This window comes from Oenanthe melanoleuca, chromosome 4, assembly GCF_029582105.1.
Source record: "Oenanthe melanoleuca isolate GR-GAL-2019-014 chromosome 4, OMel1.0, whole genome shotgun sequence".
Lineage (NCBI taxonomy): Eukaryota > Metazoa > Chordata > Aves > Passeriformes > Muscicapidae > Oenanthe > Oenanthe melanoleuca.
Window position 1 is genome coordinate 48,013,553 of NC_079337.1, and position 19,071 is coordinate 48,032,623.

General features: G+C 35.0%; 1 protein-coding gene across 4 annotated transcripts in view; it reads right to left on the minus strand.

Annotated features, from left to right (window-relative positions):
* The window catches only part of KLHL5 (kelch like family member 5), a 48,823-nt gene that overhangs the window by 3,114 nt on the left and 26,638 nt on the right, over positions 1–19,071 (minus strand). For all 4 annotated transcript variants that reach the window (XM_056490199.1, XM_056490198.1, XM_056490201.1 and 1 more), the window contains 7 exons: positions 18,149–18,345; positions 10,664–10,876; positions 5,768–5,954; positions 4,648–4,872; positions 4,189–4,351; positions 2,945–3,157; positions 477–648 (listed from right to left, as the gene is read on the minus strand). In XM_056490199.1, the coding sequence (XP_056346174.1) occupies positions 477–648; positions 2,945–3,157; positions 4,189–4,351; positions 4,648–4,872; positions 5,768–5,954; positions 10,664–10,876; positions 18,149–18,345 (1,370 nt within the window). The remainder of the gene's footprint in view (positions 1–476; positions 649–2,944; positions 3,158–4,188; positions 4,352–4,647; positions 4,873–5,767; positions 5,955–10,663; positions 10,877–18,148; positions 18,346–19,071) is intronic.

Here is a 19,071-nt window from a genome sequence, read left to right on the forward strand (position 1 = left end):
AAGCTGCAAAAAGAGAAATGGGTAAAGGCTTTCTGAAACCTGCATACACTGCATATAGCATTCACCTCAGGAAGGGATTATTTACAAAACAATGACAAAACCTTCACAAAATCAATGTTGAAAGATACATTAGAGCTAAGACAAATCTACATTTATCGTTTATCTTCAGAACAGGAAGTCATGTAAATAGAATTTTTTATGACAGTTTGGGGAACATGGCAATACATTTTATTAAAAGTAGCTGAAATTGTCAAATAGCTATACTCTTGCAAAAGAAAGGAAGGCAGTTTATTGGAAATTAACAACTGTCTGTTCAAGATAAGTCATCTCAAGATGGTACACAAAGGGAAAAAAGAGACAACAGACTAGCAAGAAAGTGCTTTTAAGAGAAGGAATACTTGAATTCTCCTTGCAAAAGGAGGCACATTTGAAATACCAATATTAATAATAATATATGGTCTGCTCAGAAACTATACCTGTGTCCATTCATTTGTCTGGGGATCATAAGACTCCACGGTATTAAGGTATGTTTGACCATCATATCCTCCAACAGCGTACAACTTGTCACCAAGAAGACATACACCCACTGCATCTCTGCTAATGCTCATAGAGGCCACAGCAGTCCACATATCTGTTTTGGGATCATACCTAAAAGATAATTTGTGTCATGCTTTAAAACTGTTACCAAAATTCAACAACAAAATACTGGAATTGATGCTGTCAAGGTAGTAGAAAACAGGACAGTAGAGATCCGGGTGTTAATTTCAAAGGAATTCCCCCCCTCAATTCCCCTCCCTTTGAAACTGTTTCTTTAGTCATCTGGCAACACAGTCACTATTAGCCAAATATCTACTTCCTGCTGCTTTCCAAAGAGTCATACACCCATATACAGCTGCTCTTAGTACATTTTGTATGTCTAAACATCCCATGCCACAAACAGTTCTGCTGCTACACCACAGCAGAGCAAATGTTTGCTCTAAGTACTGTATGTCAAAGCATAGGCTGTTAAAATTTAGTTTGGTACTAAGATTACCATTACTAAGATTACCAGTTTCAAAAATATGACCCCCAAAAGTGGTTTGAGAAAATTATAAGGGAAATGCAAAACCCTTAAGACAATTCACAACACTTCTGAATCAGAAGTATCAGCACAGTAAACAGCAGATGGTTTAATGAAAGAATTGTGTGGCTCTAGAACATTATCAACATTCTTTAAAAGCCAAATTGAGAATAACATAGGAGACTCCATGCTATGCTTATGGCAAGGAATATATTTTAATCTGACTGAAAGAGACAATATTTTTTAAAATTACAGATTCTTACAGCTGAACTAATATAATTACAGAACTCTGAAGGGCTCTAAAAAACTGTACAAAGAAAATAATTATTTGGCTAAGATCGTACTTGTTAAAAACAAGTTGACACACACTAGTCTTAATTTTTTTCCATGAAGAGCATAGATACAATTTTATCTGCTGTCCTTTAGTCAAAGTATTACACAAATATATCCAAGCATACCTGTAAAATGAAAACACTACCTGAAGCACATATGCAAATAGAAGAGGGTGATTACTAAACTACATGTAGAAATTACTTTTCCAATTATTTTATAATTTATAAGCAATTGTAGTTATTTGGGAATAACAACTTCTGTTGCAAAATATAATTCAGAAGCTTAGTGTAGTTATAAAAGCCTGATTTTTAGAATTAATATTTCTTAATTCTTTAAATATTTTAAGGAACTAGTTCCATGAATTTGATGGTCTTCAATTTCAACTTACTTAAAGAACAAGGACAAAGTGCATTACAAGATGATCCCTATTTATTAAAATCATGAGTTCTGTAGCTTTTTTTCAGAGAATACCAATGTAGAAAAATACAGAGACTTACTACTTCTCTTGGGTTTCTGATTATTTGTATTGCCCTAAAAATTTGGTATTTGCTGGGAAGTAGCTTCCTATCTGCAAACCGTTCTGGTGTCTTTCAGTGCAACTTCCACATGTTAAGGGCTATGGGCCACACTATATTTTCAAGTCTACTAGGAATCTGAAAGTTTGAAAATTATAGCTCTCTTGTGGTGGATATTTGTGGGGTGTTTTCGGGGTTTTTTTTTAGTTGTTGTTGTTTTCTGGTTTTTTGGGTTTTTTTGCTTTGTTTTGTGGCATTTTTGTTTGTTTGGGGTTTTGGGGGGGTTAAGGGTAAAATATATGTCCAGACATGAATAAATTTAGTATAAAAAGAATATGAGCAATGAAGACTTACTGTAAATGTTGGGAGATACCAGGAAAGAAGAAAAGTTTTACAGCTGGTGGTGGGGGAGCAGGGAGAGAATTAAAGCTTTACTCAGAAATATCTAAAGTGCCAGTGAAGTTTTAATATAGTGAATTATGAAGTATTATATTTTAAAATTATTTTATGGATCACATGTACTTCTACAATATGTGATACAGTGATTCATTAATCACTTTACAGAAAGATATACCAACCTAGGAATGACTGAATTACATGCCAGTTTCCCAGTGTCATTAGGGGATTCAAGAAAGAATCTGGTATATAAAGATGAACAAAACCTTACTTTTAACTCATTTGAAAGTTGTTATATTAATAGATTCAGACTTATTGTGTGAAAGAAGATCTGCTCCATTTTTAAAAGCATTCAATTCCAAGTTGCTTCAGTTACCAATCATAGTTCATTCAATGACATTGTTTAAATAATCTAGATGAATTCCATTAAGGAGAATTTGCTTTAAATAATCTGCCCTGGTAACATTTTTAATCATAGTATGACTACACAGCATATTTTCAGATACAAGTTTCCTCTGTTTATGCTAAAAATAACACACCTCTTTTATTGGGTCTCTACTCACAGCTCTTTCCATAAATCCCTCGATAGACTAGCACTGTTAGAATCCCATAGCAGGATATGCCTCCATCAGGATATTACCTTTCGACGCAGTCTGACAGCCTGGATGTTAAGTTGGATGCTGGAGCATCATGGCCACCTATTGCATACAAGAACCCATTCCAGGTGGTTACACCTACACCACCTCTTCTTTTTGACATCTGAGCACAGAGAGTCCATTTGTTTGTATGAGGATCAAAACATTCTACTGACTTAAGACAGGAACTTCCATCTCGACCACCAACTGCATAAAGCCTATAAAGCGAAACAAAAAAAGAAGAAAATAAATGTTGTCTGAATAAGACAGTTTCTAGTGAAACAGGAAGGATTCCAAGTTTATTAAAAAGGGAAGTTTAGAAGAACACTTTCAACTTTCAGTAGACTGCTTGGTTGTGAAAACTCAGGCAAGATTTTGCTCCAATATTTTCCTACTGTAACAATCAAGGCATAACAACAATAATTTACAGAAAATGAAATATCTTACACAGCATTTCTATTCCAACCTGTGCCTATAGCTAACAATTTCAAAATTATATATATGAATTGCAGAGTGAGAAGGACAAATTCAGTAGTGGATCTGTGCATGCACCATCTCTACCTTGCCTCATCTTAGGCTTTCAAATCCTTTTCTGGACCTGGGTTTTAGCTCATGACTGACAGCACTACCTTAAATCTCTCACACCCACTAGGTGGCCCAATTTGCTTAGTCCTAAGAAAAAAGTTTCTAGCATCTGGTACAAATTATTTCAATTATTTTCACAAGGACTGACTGAAATTAATTAAAGAGAATAATCAAACTTCATAAAGAGCTTATGAGCAGAATTTATGAGCAATCTAGGCATAGCAGCAGATATGCCCAGCACTATTATTTGTAAAAGTATGAACACAGAAGCCATTCTAAAAAGGAAGCAATGCATCAGAACTAAAATCCAGTGAGAGATCACCTCAAATAATTCCAGAGACTAAGGATGGTTAAAGAATCAAACCAATATTAGATACTGTAGATAATGATAGTGTGAACAATTTATAGCTGTTACCATGAAGCACTATTCAAGATGTCATCAGTTCAGGTAATACTAGTGTTTGGTTTTTTAAATATATTGACCAAGGAACTTAAATACAAACATCTTGTAAACATGGTTGATCTAGTCCTTCTCAGTAAAAATTTTAATATCCTTTAAAAATATCCCATTCAAGAGAAATTATTAATAGTCATTCAGGATAGTTCTTTAATTACATTAAAATAATCAGATTTTAAATTTGAAAACAGAAATTCCTTCACATACTTTCCATTTAATATTGCTACACCAACAGTGCTCCTTGGAGTTGACATACTAGCTACGAAATTCCACTGACGGGCCTGTGGATCCCATCTTTCTACTGTATTCAGGTAGCTCCAGCCATCATGTCCTCCAACAGCATACATGGGACCTTCCAATACAGCTACTCCTAAAATACAGATATGAAAAACAATTGCTTCTGCATAAGAGGAATAAAGACCAGAATTTCTTAGTGACAGTCCAGTGTGAATCACAAAACTGGAAAAGAAAAAAATTCCTTTTGGTAACTGATGCTACCAAATACAATCTTCAATATAATCTGAACGAGAAAGGACATTGAATAAGCAGATAGCATTAAAATAAAATTTCCACTTCCAAACTTTATTTCTAAATGTTTTTTCGACCAATCCTAAACCAGGTAACCTTTAAAAAATATGCAGTCAGCCTTAACAGAACTGTACATACCAAGACCGTGACGATGAGTGGACATTGGTGGCATTACACTCCAAGTTTTTGATCTAGGGTTGTAGCACTCCACAGTATTCAACGTTTTCAGTCCATCTCTGCCACCAACAACAAACAATTTATCATCTAAGACTGCAACTCCAAACTGTAGTCTTCGTCCATTCATGTTTGCAACTGGAGTCCATGTGTTGGTACGAAGTTCATATTTTTCAATGCTTGTAGCTCCTGAATGACAATATTTGCGAGTTATATACGGGGAAAAAAAAGAAGTTCTGAAGTATTAGGACAGTTTTTATTTCAGCAACATGCTTATCCACAAGACACCATGATATCCTGCAGTATATTCTTAAGTCTGTGTAGGAAAAAAATAGTCTTTTTTTTACTTCCTCAGCAATTACCTGCATCATTACAAAGGACAACTTTCTTGGTGTTTTTCAAGACAGGTTTTGTAACTACTTTGCAGAATCAAGCCTTTAGAAATGGAAACATCAGGAATATAAACAATCATGGGGAATGCAATCATACATTGAAATCAACTGTTTTGTAATATTAGACTAAAAAGCTGATGATATGTGACATGAACTACCAAGAAACAGCTTTAAAACAAAAACTTAAAACACTTTCTCTGCCATAACTTTCCTAACTTACCAGATCCCTTCTAATTATTATTAAAAAGTATGGAATTTTCTCTGAAAAAAATAATCCAAGTAGCTCTGACAGGACTATTTAACAATTAGACAAAATATTTTTTCTTTCTTTTTTTAAAAGCATGTGCAGGTCACATTTGTGGCCTTTTATTCCTTTTCTTCCTTTTCCAAATTACTGCCTCCTCAAGTAAATAAAGATTTGTTTGTATTCAATTAAACATTTCACTACTCAGAAATCAGCTATTCCTATGGTAATTTCAAATCAGAACTCTAGATTCCAGAATATTTAGAGTATTCTCAAAGATATATAGGCCTTTTTAAACTAATAAACAGTATACTCTTTCGATGTTTCGTGTTGTGTACTGCTGAATCCTTGAATTTTTGATTTAACAGGTTGTAAAAAAATCCACCAAACATTTCTTTTAAAAAGAACTAGAACTAATTTGTCAGCTGAACATTACATAAGCCAATACCTTTTGTTGCATCCATTCCTCCAACTGCAAACAAAACGCCCACTGTAGATTTTCTAGGTTTGGTGCGAGGGCTTTGCAACATAGGTCGTCTCTCTGGCAACAGATGGTACTTCATTGCTTCCATAATGAGTTTTTGACATTCAATGTCATCCCTAAAGAGTGCGTTGTTCTCCATATCTGCCAGAAACTGTGAAAAAGAAAGAAAATCAAATAAACTGTATTGCTATAAACCACATGAAGAATAAAACCATGATTACCAAGGTAGTATTTTATACAGACATTTCCACTGCCTGATTGAAAAGCTGAGTATTTTCAAAATGGTCATATAAAAAAGGCTAGGGTAAAAATAAACTTCTAATAAACAGACCATTCACATTTTGAGTGAAATAATCAAATAAATAAATTAATTAATTAATTAATTTAAGAGGAAGGTCATCTGATCTTAATGAATGATTTAAGATTAATGGTCCAAAGGAAAGAAACAATCTCTTTGAGTTCCAGTGCTGTATGGGAATGTTCAAGAAAATGGAAACAATTTCTGGGTATGCAAGTCAGTTCAACCTCATGCTTTTATTCCCAAATCCTACCAATGCAGAGGTCTGTAAAAGTCCTTTCAGCACACACTGAATATTTTAATATATATTCTGTTCCTCACCCTGCCAGTGACCAAGATCACGGTGTATCACTTAATAAAAGCCTTTGTTAAAATTTTTGTATCAAGCTTTGCAAGCAAATTTTAAATCTTAAATATAAATTAAATAAAATTAAACTAAAGACTACAAACAGAAGTTTTTTAAGTTCAAAGATTCTGGAGTGGTTTGTACTCCATATTTCTCAAACTGAAGGAAAAAAAAAGCTATTAGGTTGAGAGTCATATTCTAATTATTAGAAGTCTGGAAACTGGTATTTTTCTGAGCTGCACAACGTAGCATGAATAACAGAGAAAAAAGAAATTAAATGCCCCACTGGGCTTTGGACATTTTTCAGAAAAAGAGAGAGGAAAAAAAAAGGCAGATGACTCTGAAAAGCCAAAATTCAAACACTTAATGAATATTAGACATGCAAGTCCACAAACCAGAATGAGATGTCATTATTGAACTGTTGACAGCCAGCCACTAACAGGTACAAAACTGCTGTGACTCAGTCATCAGAAGTACTAAAGGAACTTGCTGTGAAATAGATGTGCACAATATGGTGTGAATATCCCTGGCTTAAAGCTGCCTTAGGGCTGCAAAGTGGCAACTGTGATAACCACGGCTCCAGAAGAGATACACGTAAGTACAGATGGCTAAACCTGAACACCTTGGTATCAAGCAAAATAACACAAAACATGACAGAAAACCCAATTAACCATCAGAGACCATAAGAGAGAATAAAAAACTCTTTCAAAGCCCTTCATAAGTGATTTCCTGAAAACTGAGACTTTTGCAGCATTTCTCTAAGTGGCTAAAGTTCTCATTATTAAAAATAGCAAATTAAGTGGTCTCATGTAAATTAGTAGAGGGAATTCAATCTCATTCTTTACTTTCATACCTTCCATTGTTTTTTCTTTTGACCCAAAGGACCACTTGTATCACTTCACAGGGTCACTTTGTGATTAATAAACTAAAAGCTGTCTTTTAACTGCCAGTGTGTAATGCTTTAGAACGGCACAAATTTTAAAAATATATTAAAAAGTAATCAATTAATTCCTAAATCAAACACTGCCAGAGCTGCATGCATGAGTACTAAGGCCTGTATACAACATAACCAATTCAGACTTTCAATATATTTTTCTGATGGACAAGCAGCATATATTATTTAAAGCAACACTAGGTGTGAATGTGAGTTCTGCAACAACAAGATGCAACCTACATTTTCTACAGTTTCTAACCCACTCAACCTAAAAAGAATTTCTCACAGCACAGAATCACAGCCTCTGAAAGCAACTATATTTTGTTTAAAAAGAATTGCAACCTAGTCTGCAGGCTCTTGAAACTGAAACTACTATAATTATTCCTCACTTGAAGAAGTTAGAATGGGCTTATTAAAAGTACATTTTTTCCAAGTTTTATTATTTACATAGGTCCTTGTGCTAAAAGCATTTCTAACAGCATTCACAAATGATGTGTTAGCATGAAATCATAGTAACTGCAAATTTGATATGGAGAAAGGTAGTGCAGACACTCCAGTACTAAGAATATCTGTCTAAGAGTAATCTGAGCCATCTTGTAATCCAGAAATTGCTAAATCATCTTTTTTGTAATATTTGCCACTTTACAGCTTAAGAGGCTGACAAATATTCATTTTTAGGAAAAAGAAATGTACAAGTATTTAGGACACTGCTTGCATTAGCCAGAGAGATGTCTGAATGCTGTCTACAAAGAGATGCATAAAACCAACCAATAAAACTAACAATTACTTACAATTGTTTTGCTTCCAGTGCTACAGTTTCACAGTATTTCCCGGAGATTTTTTTAAGTGTATCTGCATCTCTGCTCGCAATGGTTTTGGTTTCAGCAAGTGTTCAATTTTCTAATTTAATTTCTTTTAAATACCTTTAACTCATCAACCATAAAACTAAAAAGCTTTTAATTATGCTATATTGGCTGTCAGATTGCCTAATGTCACATGATCGTGAAGAAGAACATGATTCTGAAAATATTAAGACTGTTTTGGGCACTTCAAGTAAGTTTACTCATCTATTAAGTGTTTCAATATTAAAATCAAAGCTCTAACACTTCAATTTGTTAAAGAGAGTAATAATTAAAAAAGTAACAGAAAAATCTTGTTTTAGAAATATAAGTACATATTTGGAGATTAAATGAAAAATTAAAGATAAAATAATAAGTAAAATATATTTTTGCTTTTTATTTCATCTTGCTATTTTCCTAATCAGTTACTGAGCAGGCATAATTTGATTTCAGTACATATTTCTGGGATAAATTCTGTACTTTCAGTTTCTATAGATGTTTCAATTACAGCCAATTAAGTACAAGGAATACAGCAGATGTTACTTAGTTATCAATTAATTAGATGCTCAACAAAAGAATTATTTCTTCCTTGTCAATTGCCTTACACTGAATTATGTTTCTAGAAAAAGTGAATGACAAAGTCAAGGCCACAGCTGAGAAAATCCTACTTTTGATTATGTAGTAATCAGTATGGAAATAAGTACTTAAATGCTTGGTAGAGAATCGTACTATCCAGCAAGAGGACATCAGATTAGAAGTAATATGCAGAATGTAGTGCGTGTGATTTATCACTATGAATTAACTGAACTCCATTTTTCTTGTGTTAATGACTTTTACTTATTATTCAGGTTCCATAAAAATCCTATTTTCTTAATTTAATAGAGAATTCTCACTAAACAAACTGAACATCATAAATAAAATTCCTTTCACTATACAGAAATTATTAAATATTACTAAAGAAGGTCCAGCAAGGAAAGAGAAAGAAAAAACAAATAAAAATAGTCATACCTAGTTTACAAACTTGTTTTCAGGTAGTGAATCACAGAATCTCAAAATAAGCAGAGTTGAAAGGGAAGCACAAAGATCATTGAGTCCAACTCCTGACCCTGCACAGGACAACCCCAAGAGTCACAGCATGTGCCTGAGAGCATTGTCCAAATGCTTCTGGAGCTCTGTCAGGCTTGATGCTGTAACCACTCCCTGGGGAGCTGTTCCAAACACCCTCCAGGTGAAAAACCTTTTTCTAATACCCAACCTAAATTTTGCACTGATACAACTTCATGCCATTCCTCCAGGTCCTGTCTCTGGACACCACAATGAAGAGATCAGTGTCTGCTCCTCCTCCTCTTTCCCTCACAAGGGAGTTGTAACTATGATAAGGTCTCCCCTCAGTCTCCTCCAGGCTGAACACACCAAGTAACCTCAGCTGCTCCTCATACGGCTTCCCCTCAAGACCCTTCACCATCTTTGTTGCCTTCCTCTGGGCACTTTCTAGCATCTTTAGATCCTTTTTATATTGTGGTGCCCAAAACTGCACACAATATTCAAGGTGAGGCTGCCCCAGTGCAGAGCAGAGTGGGACAATCCCCTCCCTTGCCCTGCTGGCCATGCTGTGCCTGATGCCCCCAGGACAGGGTTGTTCCTCCTGGCTGCCAGGACACTGCTGGCTCATGTTCAACTTTCTGTTGACCAGGACCCCCAGGTGCCTTTCCGCAGCACTGCTCTCCAGCATCTCATTCCCCAGTCTGTCTGTACATCCAGGGTTGCCCCATGCCATTTGCAGAGTCTGGCACTTTTCCTTGTTAAACTTTGTACAGTTGGTGATTACCCAGTCCTCTGATCTGTCGAGGCCTCTCTGCAGGGAGGGAATCAGTATGAGGCTAATAAGAGTAGTCACTCCTATCGGACTAGGAAAACTGTAATTCACAACTATTTAAACAAACTGAGCCCAAACATTTTCTGCTAAAGTCCAAGAAAGACAAAAAGTATTGACTGAGGGGAAGAAGAAGCACCCAGTGATGGCCCATCAAGAGTTAATAGAAGAAAAATCACTCCAAACAATTAATTCAAATGCATTTCCTAGCTACTTCTACATGAAGGAAATATAATGAGCCAAATAAACTGCACAAGTTCCATACAGAAGAAATTTAAAAAGGACACAGCTTCTAGTGACTAGCATATCCTTGACAAGCATTTTTATAGTCAAGAAAAGCAACTTTTTCTAGAAGCTTTCTCTCTTCTTGTATCCTAGGATCAGAATATGCTACAATTCAAAAAGAGACACAAACTATAATGCCTATACAACATGCTAAGTTTTTACATGCAGTGCTAAGAATCCAGATCACTATAAATTTTATGATTTATCACTATGAATATATTTATGCTGTAGACATTATGCCCACTGTAACCATGGTATAAACGAGAGAGGAACTGAACAATTTACTTGTGGAGCAAGCAGAGGCAGTCTAATGTAAGCCAGGAGTTTACTGAGATCTTTCCTTCTCTGTTCCAAATCATGTCGAACCCACGTAAGTAGAGCATTCAGTATAGTTTCTTCATTAGGAATATTCATGTCATCACTTGCTAAAAGCTTAGCAATTTCAGTGGCTGGCAATAACAGAAATTCCTGATTTCTAATTACTTCCATGAAGTTTTCCTGAAAAAGAAAAGTATTTTAATAAAGGCAACATCATACTTTGAAGACATTTTATGGGACAACTGCCATATCTCCCCCCTTTTCCCTCCCTTCATGCCATCTCTCAGCTGTCCCACTGGAGTACTGACTCAGGAGTAAGACCAAAGAAGTTAAAGTACTGAATTATTTTCACCCCTGATCATTCAGTCTCACAGACAGATGTGCTGAAACAACTGAGGGAAGTGTACAGACAGAAATGAGCCATAGGTTGGGGATGTTACTATCTTGGCATAGCAAAGTGAAGAAATACTTTCTGAAGTACAGTTAAAAAGATACAGTTTGTTCCTGTTGTCAATCAAAGAGCACAACACACTAAAACAACTGGGCACATGTAACTGTTTCCATTACTGTTAGATGAAAATGTGGCAGTAAATTTTCAGAGGAAATAAGCAACTTTTATAACAATAGACAACAACAATTTTATTGTTGATTTAAAATGTTGATTTTAAGTTTATTTTGCTATTCTATAGGTTTTATACAATTGAACTGATTTGACTGGGGAGTAAAATATACAAAGAATCCACAATATTACACATGCCTTACTACACTAACAATATTTATTCTGATAGGATTCAATCTTTAACTTTCATTCTGTCATTTTCAGTAACAAATCCTTACTTCAAAATAAGAAATTCATCATATGTAACATATCCTACACTGATATCTGATATGAGGACTTGAAGCATATTCTGTAAGGATTCTGATCAGTTTAGGCTGAAATAGCAGAAGTATGTAGACACACAATCAGCTCCATGAACTTACTGTGAAAAATTTGAATGTAACAGAAAAGGGTGATGTTATGTCTATGCTCTCTCCCAATATACCTTTACAAGGCAGCAAAGCAAAGCAACACAAAAGTGGAAAAGTAAAATCACAACATATTCTTGTATTTTGGTAGCCTGAACTCCAGCTAAATTAACACTCAAAACTGAGAGTAACTTCATGATGAGAACAATGTTACAGTCAATTTATCAAATGCACAAATGGATTGCTAGATAGCCAGCTAATGGGATGTTAGTTTTGGTCTGCCATCACACATCTAAAACACCTAGAGAACAAAATGTGTTAGATCCACAAACACAGAAGTCTAACTGGGCCTAATATGAAAATTAGCCTTACTTACTGTCTTTTTTAATGATTTAATAAGAAAGAATTGCATACTAATAAAAACCCTGTAGATTAGAAGCACATATTCGAAAAAAATAGGTTTTTTAGATCAAAAAATGAGAGAAACAAGAAGAAGCAAGAGGTGCACAGCAAAACAGGTCTGAATTTAGTATTCAAATGGCAACAAAAATGACAGTACAGTTTGGCATTATATACACAATGGGCATTATAACAACAAAGCAAAAAAGTTAATACTTCTTTTTTTATTGCTTGGTCTAATGCTTTCAAATCTATACCTCAGTATCCAAAGATACTGAGTAATAAAAAAAAAAAAAAAGCTGAGCTATGAAGAAAAGCTAATTAGGTGTAAACAGTCCATCTTACATGAAAGCCACATGTATATAAGATGGCAACAAGATACGTAAGGGAAAAATCAAAGTTACTCCACTCCATGGATAACTCTGGAAATCAGGAAAATAACTGAAAATATTACCAGTGTATATAATTCTACTTTTGTGGATCGAATCTGGAGAGAAAACTTTTACATTTAATATCTGAAAATATTCAATATTTGAAAAGTTTTCCTACAACAAAGATCCAATGGTCTACATATAAAAAAGTACTTCCAAGTGAAAGCTATAGTACATTAGAAGGGAGATAGAGTTGTCTTTTCCTCTTTAATTCATTTAACTATTTGTACTACAAAATAAAATTAAAATGAACAAATATATGGATTAAAAACAGTGAAAGGACTGTACCAATATTCAGAAGCACTACACATGCATTGCTATTTATTTCACTCTGATATTAAATGCCTGGCAGTAAAATTGAATCTGAGAAGGGATCAAAATTATTTCCACAATTTAAACATGCAGTTCACAGGAATTTATATTCCACTGAGTTCATTTTTTCCACTGGCTGCTTTTTTGTTGGTTCTTTTTCCTAGAGTATGCAAGCTGGAGTTGTGCTTTTAGTTTTGCTGAATGAACAGGCAGTGAGCTCTGACAAAGAGAAACACCAACACTTACTACCTTAAACTTTCCAAATTGTCTATCCAGATCACAGGAAGAGGAAGGGGAAAGCACTTGCATGAAAATTTCTTTTGTCTCTGGAGGCAACAACAAGCTGATCTTGCATAAGTCAATCAGGGATCCTCTTTGGAAAGCTTTTTTCCAACTGGATTTCATCACTTCAACAGCTGTTATATGTAAAAAGCCCGATTTTCCTTCTTGTTGCTTGCAGACCATTGCTTTCTGATGGGAGCAAGTTCAATTTCCTCTTGCTCCCATTCTATTTTTAAAGCAGACTCCTTTTGAGCAGAGTATCAAAGCATTCCAGTGGGAATACAGGCACTCTTTGTCCTATGTCTGGGCTTTTTTTTAATCAGAATCTGAAAATTCCTCTTCCTTTACAGACAGAGATTCTGAAGGCAAAAAGAAGGAGCCAGTGTATCTCCTAGCATTTTTAACCTCCTCATTAGCCTTTTCTTTCCTTCTTCTTATGGGAACTCTCTGTGGAAGAACAGGATATTTCAGAGAACAAACTGTCTGCAGTTTCAATCCCTTGCTTTCTGGTCCTGGAAGTAATCAGAATTTCCCAACCCCAAAATTAGCTAATCAAAGAGTCTGGAAACTTTATCAACTAAGTAGCCTGAGGTTTATGTATTAACCAAGACAGGGACATGCAGCTCTCATGCTCAATGCTGGGTACTGCTCATTCACAACATAACCTCAAATTCATTCTTCAGCAACTTCAGTAACACTGATACTCTTAACCACAGATCTGCCTTGGACTTAGAACAGAGCAAAAAATTATTAGGAGGGCATAAAAAATAAGATGCTATGATGTGTATTTCTAAATGATACTTAATCCCTACAGTGGGATGCACTGAGGTGGTTAGTCTCCCTGCACACTGTGTCAGAAGGATGAAAATCTTGGAGAGCATCAGACACCTGCAGGTTGAGAGGGACTGAGGCAGCCCAACAGGCAGTTGTAACCACAGGGCTCTTCTTCAACTCTGAACTTGGGCAACCAAAAAGCAAAAGGTGTTTGACACACAGGATCTGAATAAGAGCAAACAAGAAATATAATTTTGTTTGCTGACTGCTTCAACTAAGTATAAGTTCACTAAGAACTGTGCTATCTGAATTCCTGGTAAACTATTAATAGTCAAACAAAATAGTCGAACTGTATTTTAGTCAGATTTAACTGATATGTTAAAAAATTAACCAACCTAATACTTGGACTGTGTGCAGGGTCTGTTTAGAGTACAGCTATTGTAGCTTGACTTCTTGCTGCACTGTTTCTGGATTCCAAAACAGGCTGAGCAGCATTTAGAAACCTATTCAGTCTTGACAAGGCAGTACTGGTCTATTGTGCTAGGCACGACTGAGGGAACTTGAAAGATAAAAATATCTTGGGTTTTCACAGGTGAAAAGAAAGTGAGTGAGTATTTTCCAAGTCAGTTGATTACTGAGGAGGATATTTTGGACTGCAATTTCAGGTGCAAGAATGGAAAATCCTTGTTTTAGGCACTATCACAATCTTTGTTTCTGGCCCTTCATGGACAAAAAGCATTGAAACTTCTTCCCTCTTCATGCTCTTCACTAACAAAAGAAAAAACTGTCCTGGCTGTTTGCAAGAAAAAAAAAAAGACAAATTATCCCTCTTTAATTCTTTCTTCCAAATCATATCTCCATGTTTTTTTGTTACCCAATACTGCCTTACAGGAGAAAGCAAGTCTAAGTGTGCCACACCTCTTCTGCAAAAAAACCTAGTTTCTGTGTTTGGACCCAATCTATTACTCTGTTCTTTTGAGTTTTTCTTTTTATACATCCATTGGCTTGCTCAGAAATAACACAGAATCCAAAACTAAATTTATCTGAATCTTGCAGTACTATCACTGCTCATGTATTTTCTGAAGACTTCTGATGAAAATGACTTTTCACTCTGCTTTAAGCACGCAGAGCTGTAATGATGATTATACATGGACTAATTCAGGCACTATAACACATAAAGTTTCAAAAGTCCACTCTTTCTTTTTTAGTTGTAAATCAGAAAGTTAAAATCTGGCTACTGAAGAAGCCTCAGAACCTAAGACACCTTACTAGTCACCCCAGATACTTAATATTCTGGAAATAGCACAGGGTAGCTTTTCCTCATCTCAAAGTATTAACTTCCCTTTTGTTTACTTTTTTATGGAAAAGGAACTATTGGTTTTCATTCAAGGCAGACTATCAACTGTTCCAAACAAACAAGATGTAAAAAAAAAAGGTGTTTGTTCTGACTTTGAAGACAGCAATAAAAATGAGCAGAAGACATTTTGTCCAAAAATGCCTTTACAAATTCTTTAAATCAAACAGATACAAGACTGGCTAGTCTAACAAAAGTCCTAAATTTATAATTGCATGCCCCAAATACTATATATAAACCTCAGCAAAACAGGATAATATTTGCCCAAAAGATAAACTTACTCAGATACATTTAATTATTCTAACAACTCGATTTCAGAACTGTGATGTGTAAAAATCAGAGTTGCTCTTAATACAGCATTAAATCCACTACAAATCACTTCAGTTCATTTCATGTTTCACTTCATGTATATTGAGGATTTTTTAAGCTTAAGTTTGTAATGCAAATAATCGACAAGTTTTGATAAACTGTTCCCCTCTGTCAAAGCAACTTATCAACTGTCAACACAGTAAGCAATAAATTAATACAATACTTTAATCCTTCTAGCATAATATACAACTGTAATATGAAGAAATACAGCATTCAAATTCTTCTTATTAATTTTTTTTAATTGCTGATGCTTTCCAATGACTAACGTACTTTACTCAGACAGAAGAACCCTATTAACAGAGGTAGACCTAATGGGATAACTCACTGATTCATTAAACTCCTGTTTAAACAAATGCTCATTTCAGCTGATTTTCAAATCTTCATGTAAAAAGGTGTTTTAAAGAATCAGGTATGATGATTACAAACTTATTACATGTGCCATAAAAACCTTTAAAACAAAGAAGTTGTTTCACTTGTAAAAATATTAAATGATAATCAGGGTTTTTTCTGTCAAAGAAAAACTCATAGAAAATACCGTGAAAATTTAAATTTAAGTATTTTATACTATTTGCTACCTTCTACTACAAGCATTTTCAAAGAATCAAAAGTCTAAACTGTACTCAGTAAAATCCCACTCTGTTCTATGCAGCCCAATGCAGCATAAAACAAATTCCCTCTTTTAACAAAGAGAATTTTTCCAGCAACTACAGGTGTACTTAACCCTTATACAAATACATCTTAATGGAAAGAGCATCAAGTACCTAGCACTTACTAATGTTGAACATTTTCATTTTTCAAACAGCTTTTAAACAAATGAAATTACTTGGGGATTTATTTTAATTGAAAATTCAATTGGACTATACATTTCTATGCAGTTTCCATAGCAACATTCATTTCAAAATAAAGAAGCTGCTTCTCTATTACTCATTATTACTAAAATTCAATTTAATGTTTCTGTTGGAACTAAACAACATTAAAAGAGGCCTTGGGAAAAATCCATCTAGCACAACTAATTAGTTTTGAAAATGGCTTTTTAAAATCCACCTCATTTGAATTTCATTCACATCAAAGCCTTAAAAGTAACAATTTTGCCACTGAAGTAAACAACAGCCAAAAGGCACAGAACTATTTTCCTCTGGTCTGAACAAAAGAAAGATAGATGCTGCAAAAGAATGGCTTTTAGAAAGTTCACAGCCCCTATTTGCCCTAAATCATGAATTGCCAGTCAGAATACTAGGACTGGAATGCCAACAGTCCCCTTTAAGGATGCATTAGTCTAATAATTCTTACTCTTCTGATCTTGGCAGTTCACTTTTAAAGGACATGACAACGGCCCAGACCAAAATATAAGTTTATTCTGAAAAAAACCAAGTAGGTCAGAGGGAGCAGTTTTTCTTTTTGCATATTTTTTCTATCACTGGTCTCACTCAACATAAATTCGGATACACCTCAAAGATATAAGCCACATTTACTTTACTGTTTCACTGCACATTCTACCTAACTGCAGTCTCCTTATTTCTGTTTGTGCAATAATGAAGACCAAGGATAGAAACACGTAACTTACAATCTGCCCATTATTTATTGATCTGCCTCAGCACATTTTGTGTCCATGATATTGAATATGTGAGAGATCCATTCACTGTGTAAGAACATTGTCTTGTATACGAAAAAAACCTCTCCTAAACTGCTATTTATACTAAACTAAATTTAAGCCAAGAAGAATTATTTTTTTTTAATATGGTTTCAAACCAGCAAAACCTATGGCAGCAAGAGGAAGAGCCACAGATTTCTAATACTAATTACAAGACAAAATACAACTCTTGGATCTAAGCCAATATCTTAATGGCAAGGTAATGCCATGACACACAAGCAAATTAAGTATTATCTTCATTCCCACATCTCTTATGCAGTATCTACGTGCCCTTGTTTAGATCTCAAGAGCCTACTTGGCAAAATTTCATCAACAAGTGAGCAAAACGCCTCACAAAACTACAAAGAGCAGATGAACTAACTTGCTTCAGAAATAGTTCTCCTGGTTTCTTCTGATAACTTTATTAAAATACACTTGTGAGAATGTGAGGATGACTGTTAAGCAGATGAAGTTTACTTAAGTTGGTAGGTCTGAATTTCTGCAAGTTAATTCAAAAATATAATTGGCAAATTTGTATTTAGTCACATATTACCTAGCCTAAGACTAAATTCTTTGATTCCTGACATCCCATTGCTAAGTCATTATGGGTAATGCAGAATCTATATTGCTGAATGCCCACATTTATACTCCAAGTATAATTTAGAACCTAATTACTCCAGTTCATTACAATAAAGTAATTCTATACTTCCATTTAGTAATGTGTAATTCTGGAATAGGTGATGGCAGCTTGCACGCTGTGAAGTCTGTAGTTTTTGACTGTCAGAAAGAAGAACAAGCTTTTGAAATATCTTATTAAATACATACTCTACAGTCCCATTCCTGTTATAGGGAAAAACTTTTTTTACTATATTTAGGAAAACATTCTTTATTTCCCTCACTAATTAAAGCAGGTGATACTTAATGTAACAACATACCATAGTGTAATTGTGAGCCACCTTGTGCAAGTCAGTGCAGCCCTGCGCATCAGCAAAAGATCGGATTCCAAGGCAATTGGATGGGTGAAGCTGCTTCATTAGGAATTTACAGCATGCTTCTACAACCTGAGAGAGCTGAAGAAGGCAAGCTGTAGACAACAGGCACTCAATGTTATCTTCTTTTAATTCAAGGCGACCTAGTAACATCAAAAAGAAAATCACATTAATTTTCTGTTATAATCTTACAAATTCCCTAAAACTCCAAGGCAACAGAATTATTTACAGATTATATGATAGAATAGAAGGCTTAATAAACATCACCCTCAGCATCAGATAACTAATAGTTTTCAAAATTAATATCTATAATGAAGTAAGAAACGGAAATCCTAATAAGATTCCTTTATTTGTCAGTCATGATACATTTAATATTCACATAATATTCACATAATATTCACATAATTTGTTAACTAACTGAATACAGTATTATCAGAGAAACTTTATCCTATCAGGTTGTCTCAGGTAACAGCAGTGAGATCTAATTGCTGTCTACAGCTTTCTCACCAGGGAAGGGGAGGGGCAGGCACTGATCCCTTCTCTCGGCTGACTGGTGACAGGACTCGAGGGAATGGCCTGAAGCTGTGTCAGAGGGTTAGGGTGGACTTTAGGAAAAGGTTTCTCCCCCAGAGGGGGACTGGGCACTGGAACAGCTCCCCAGGAAAGTGGTCACAGCACCAAGCCTGACAGAGTTGAAGAAGCACTTGAAAAACACGCTGGGACACATGGTGTGATTGTTGGGGTATTCTGAGCAGGGTCAAGAGTTAGACTTTGAGAATCCTTGTAGGTTGCTTCAAACTCAGGGTATTCTATTATTTATTTTTTATTATTTATAAGAATTTAAATAATGTGAATTTGAAATATAGCAA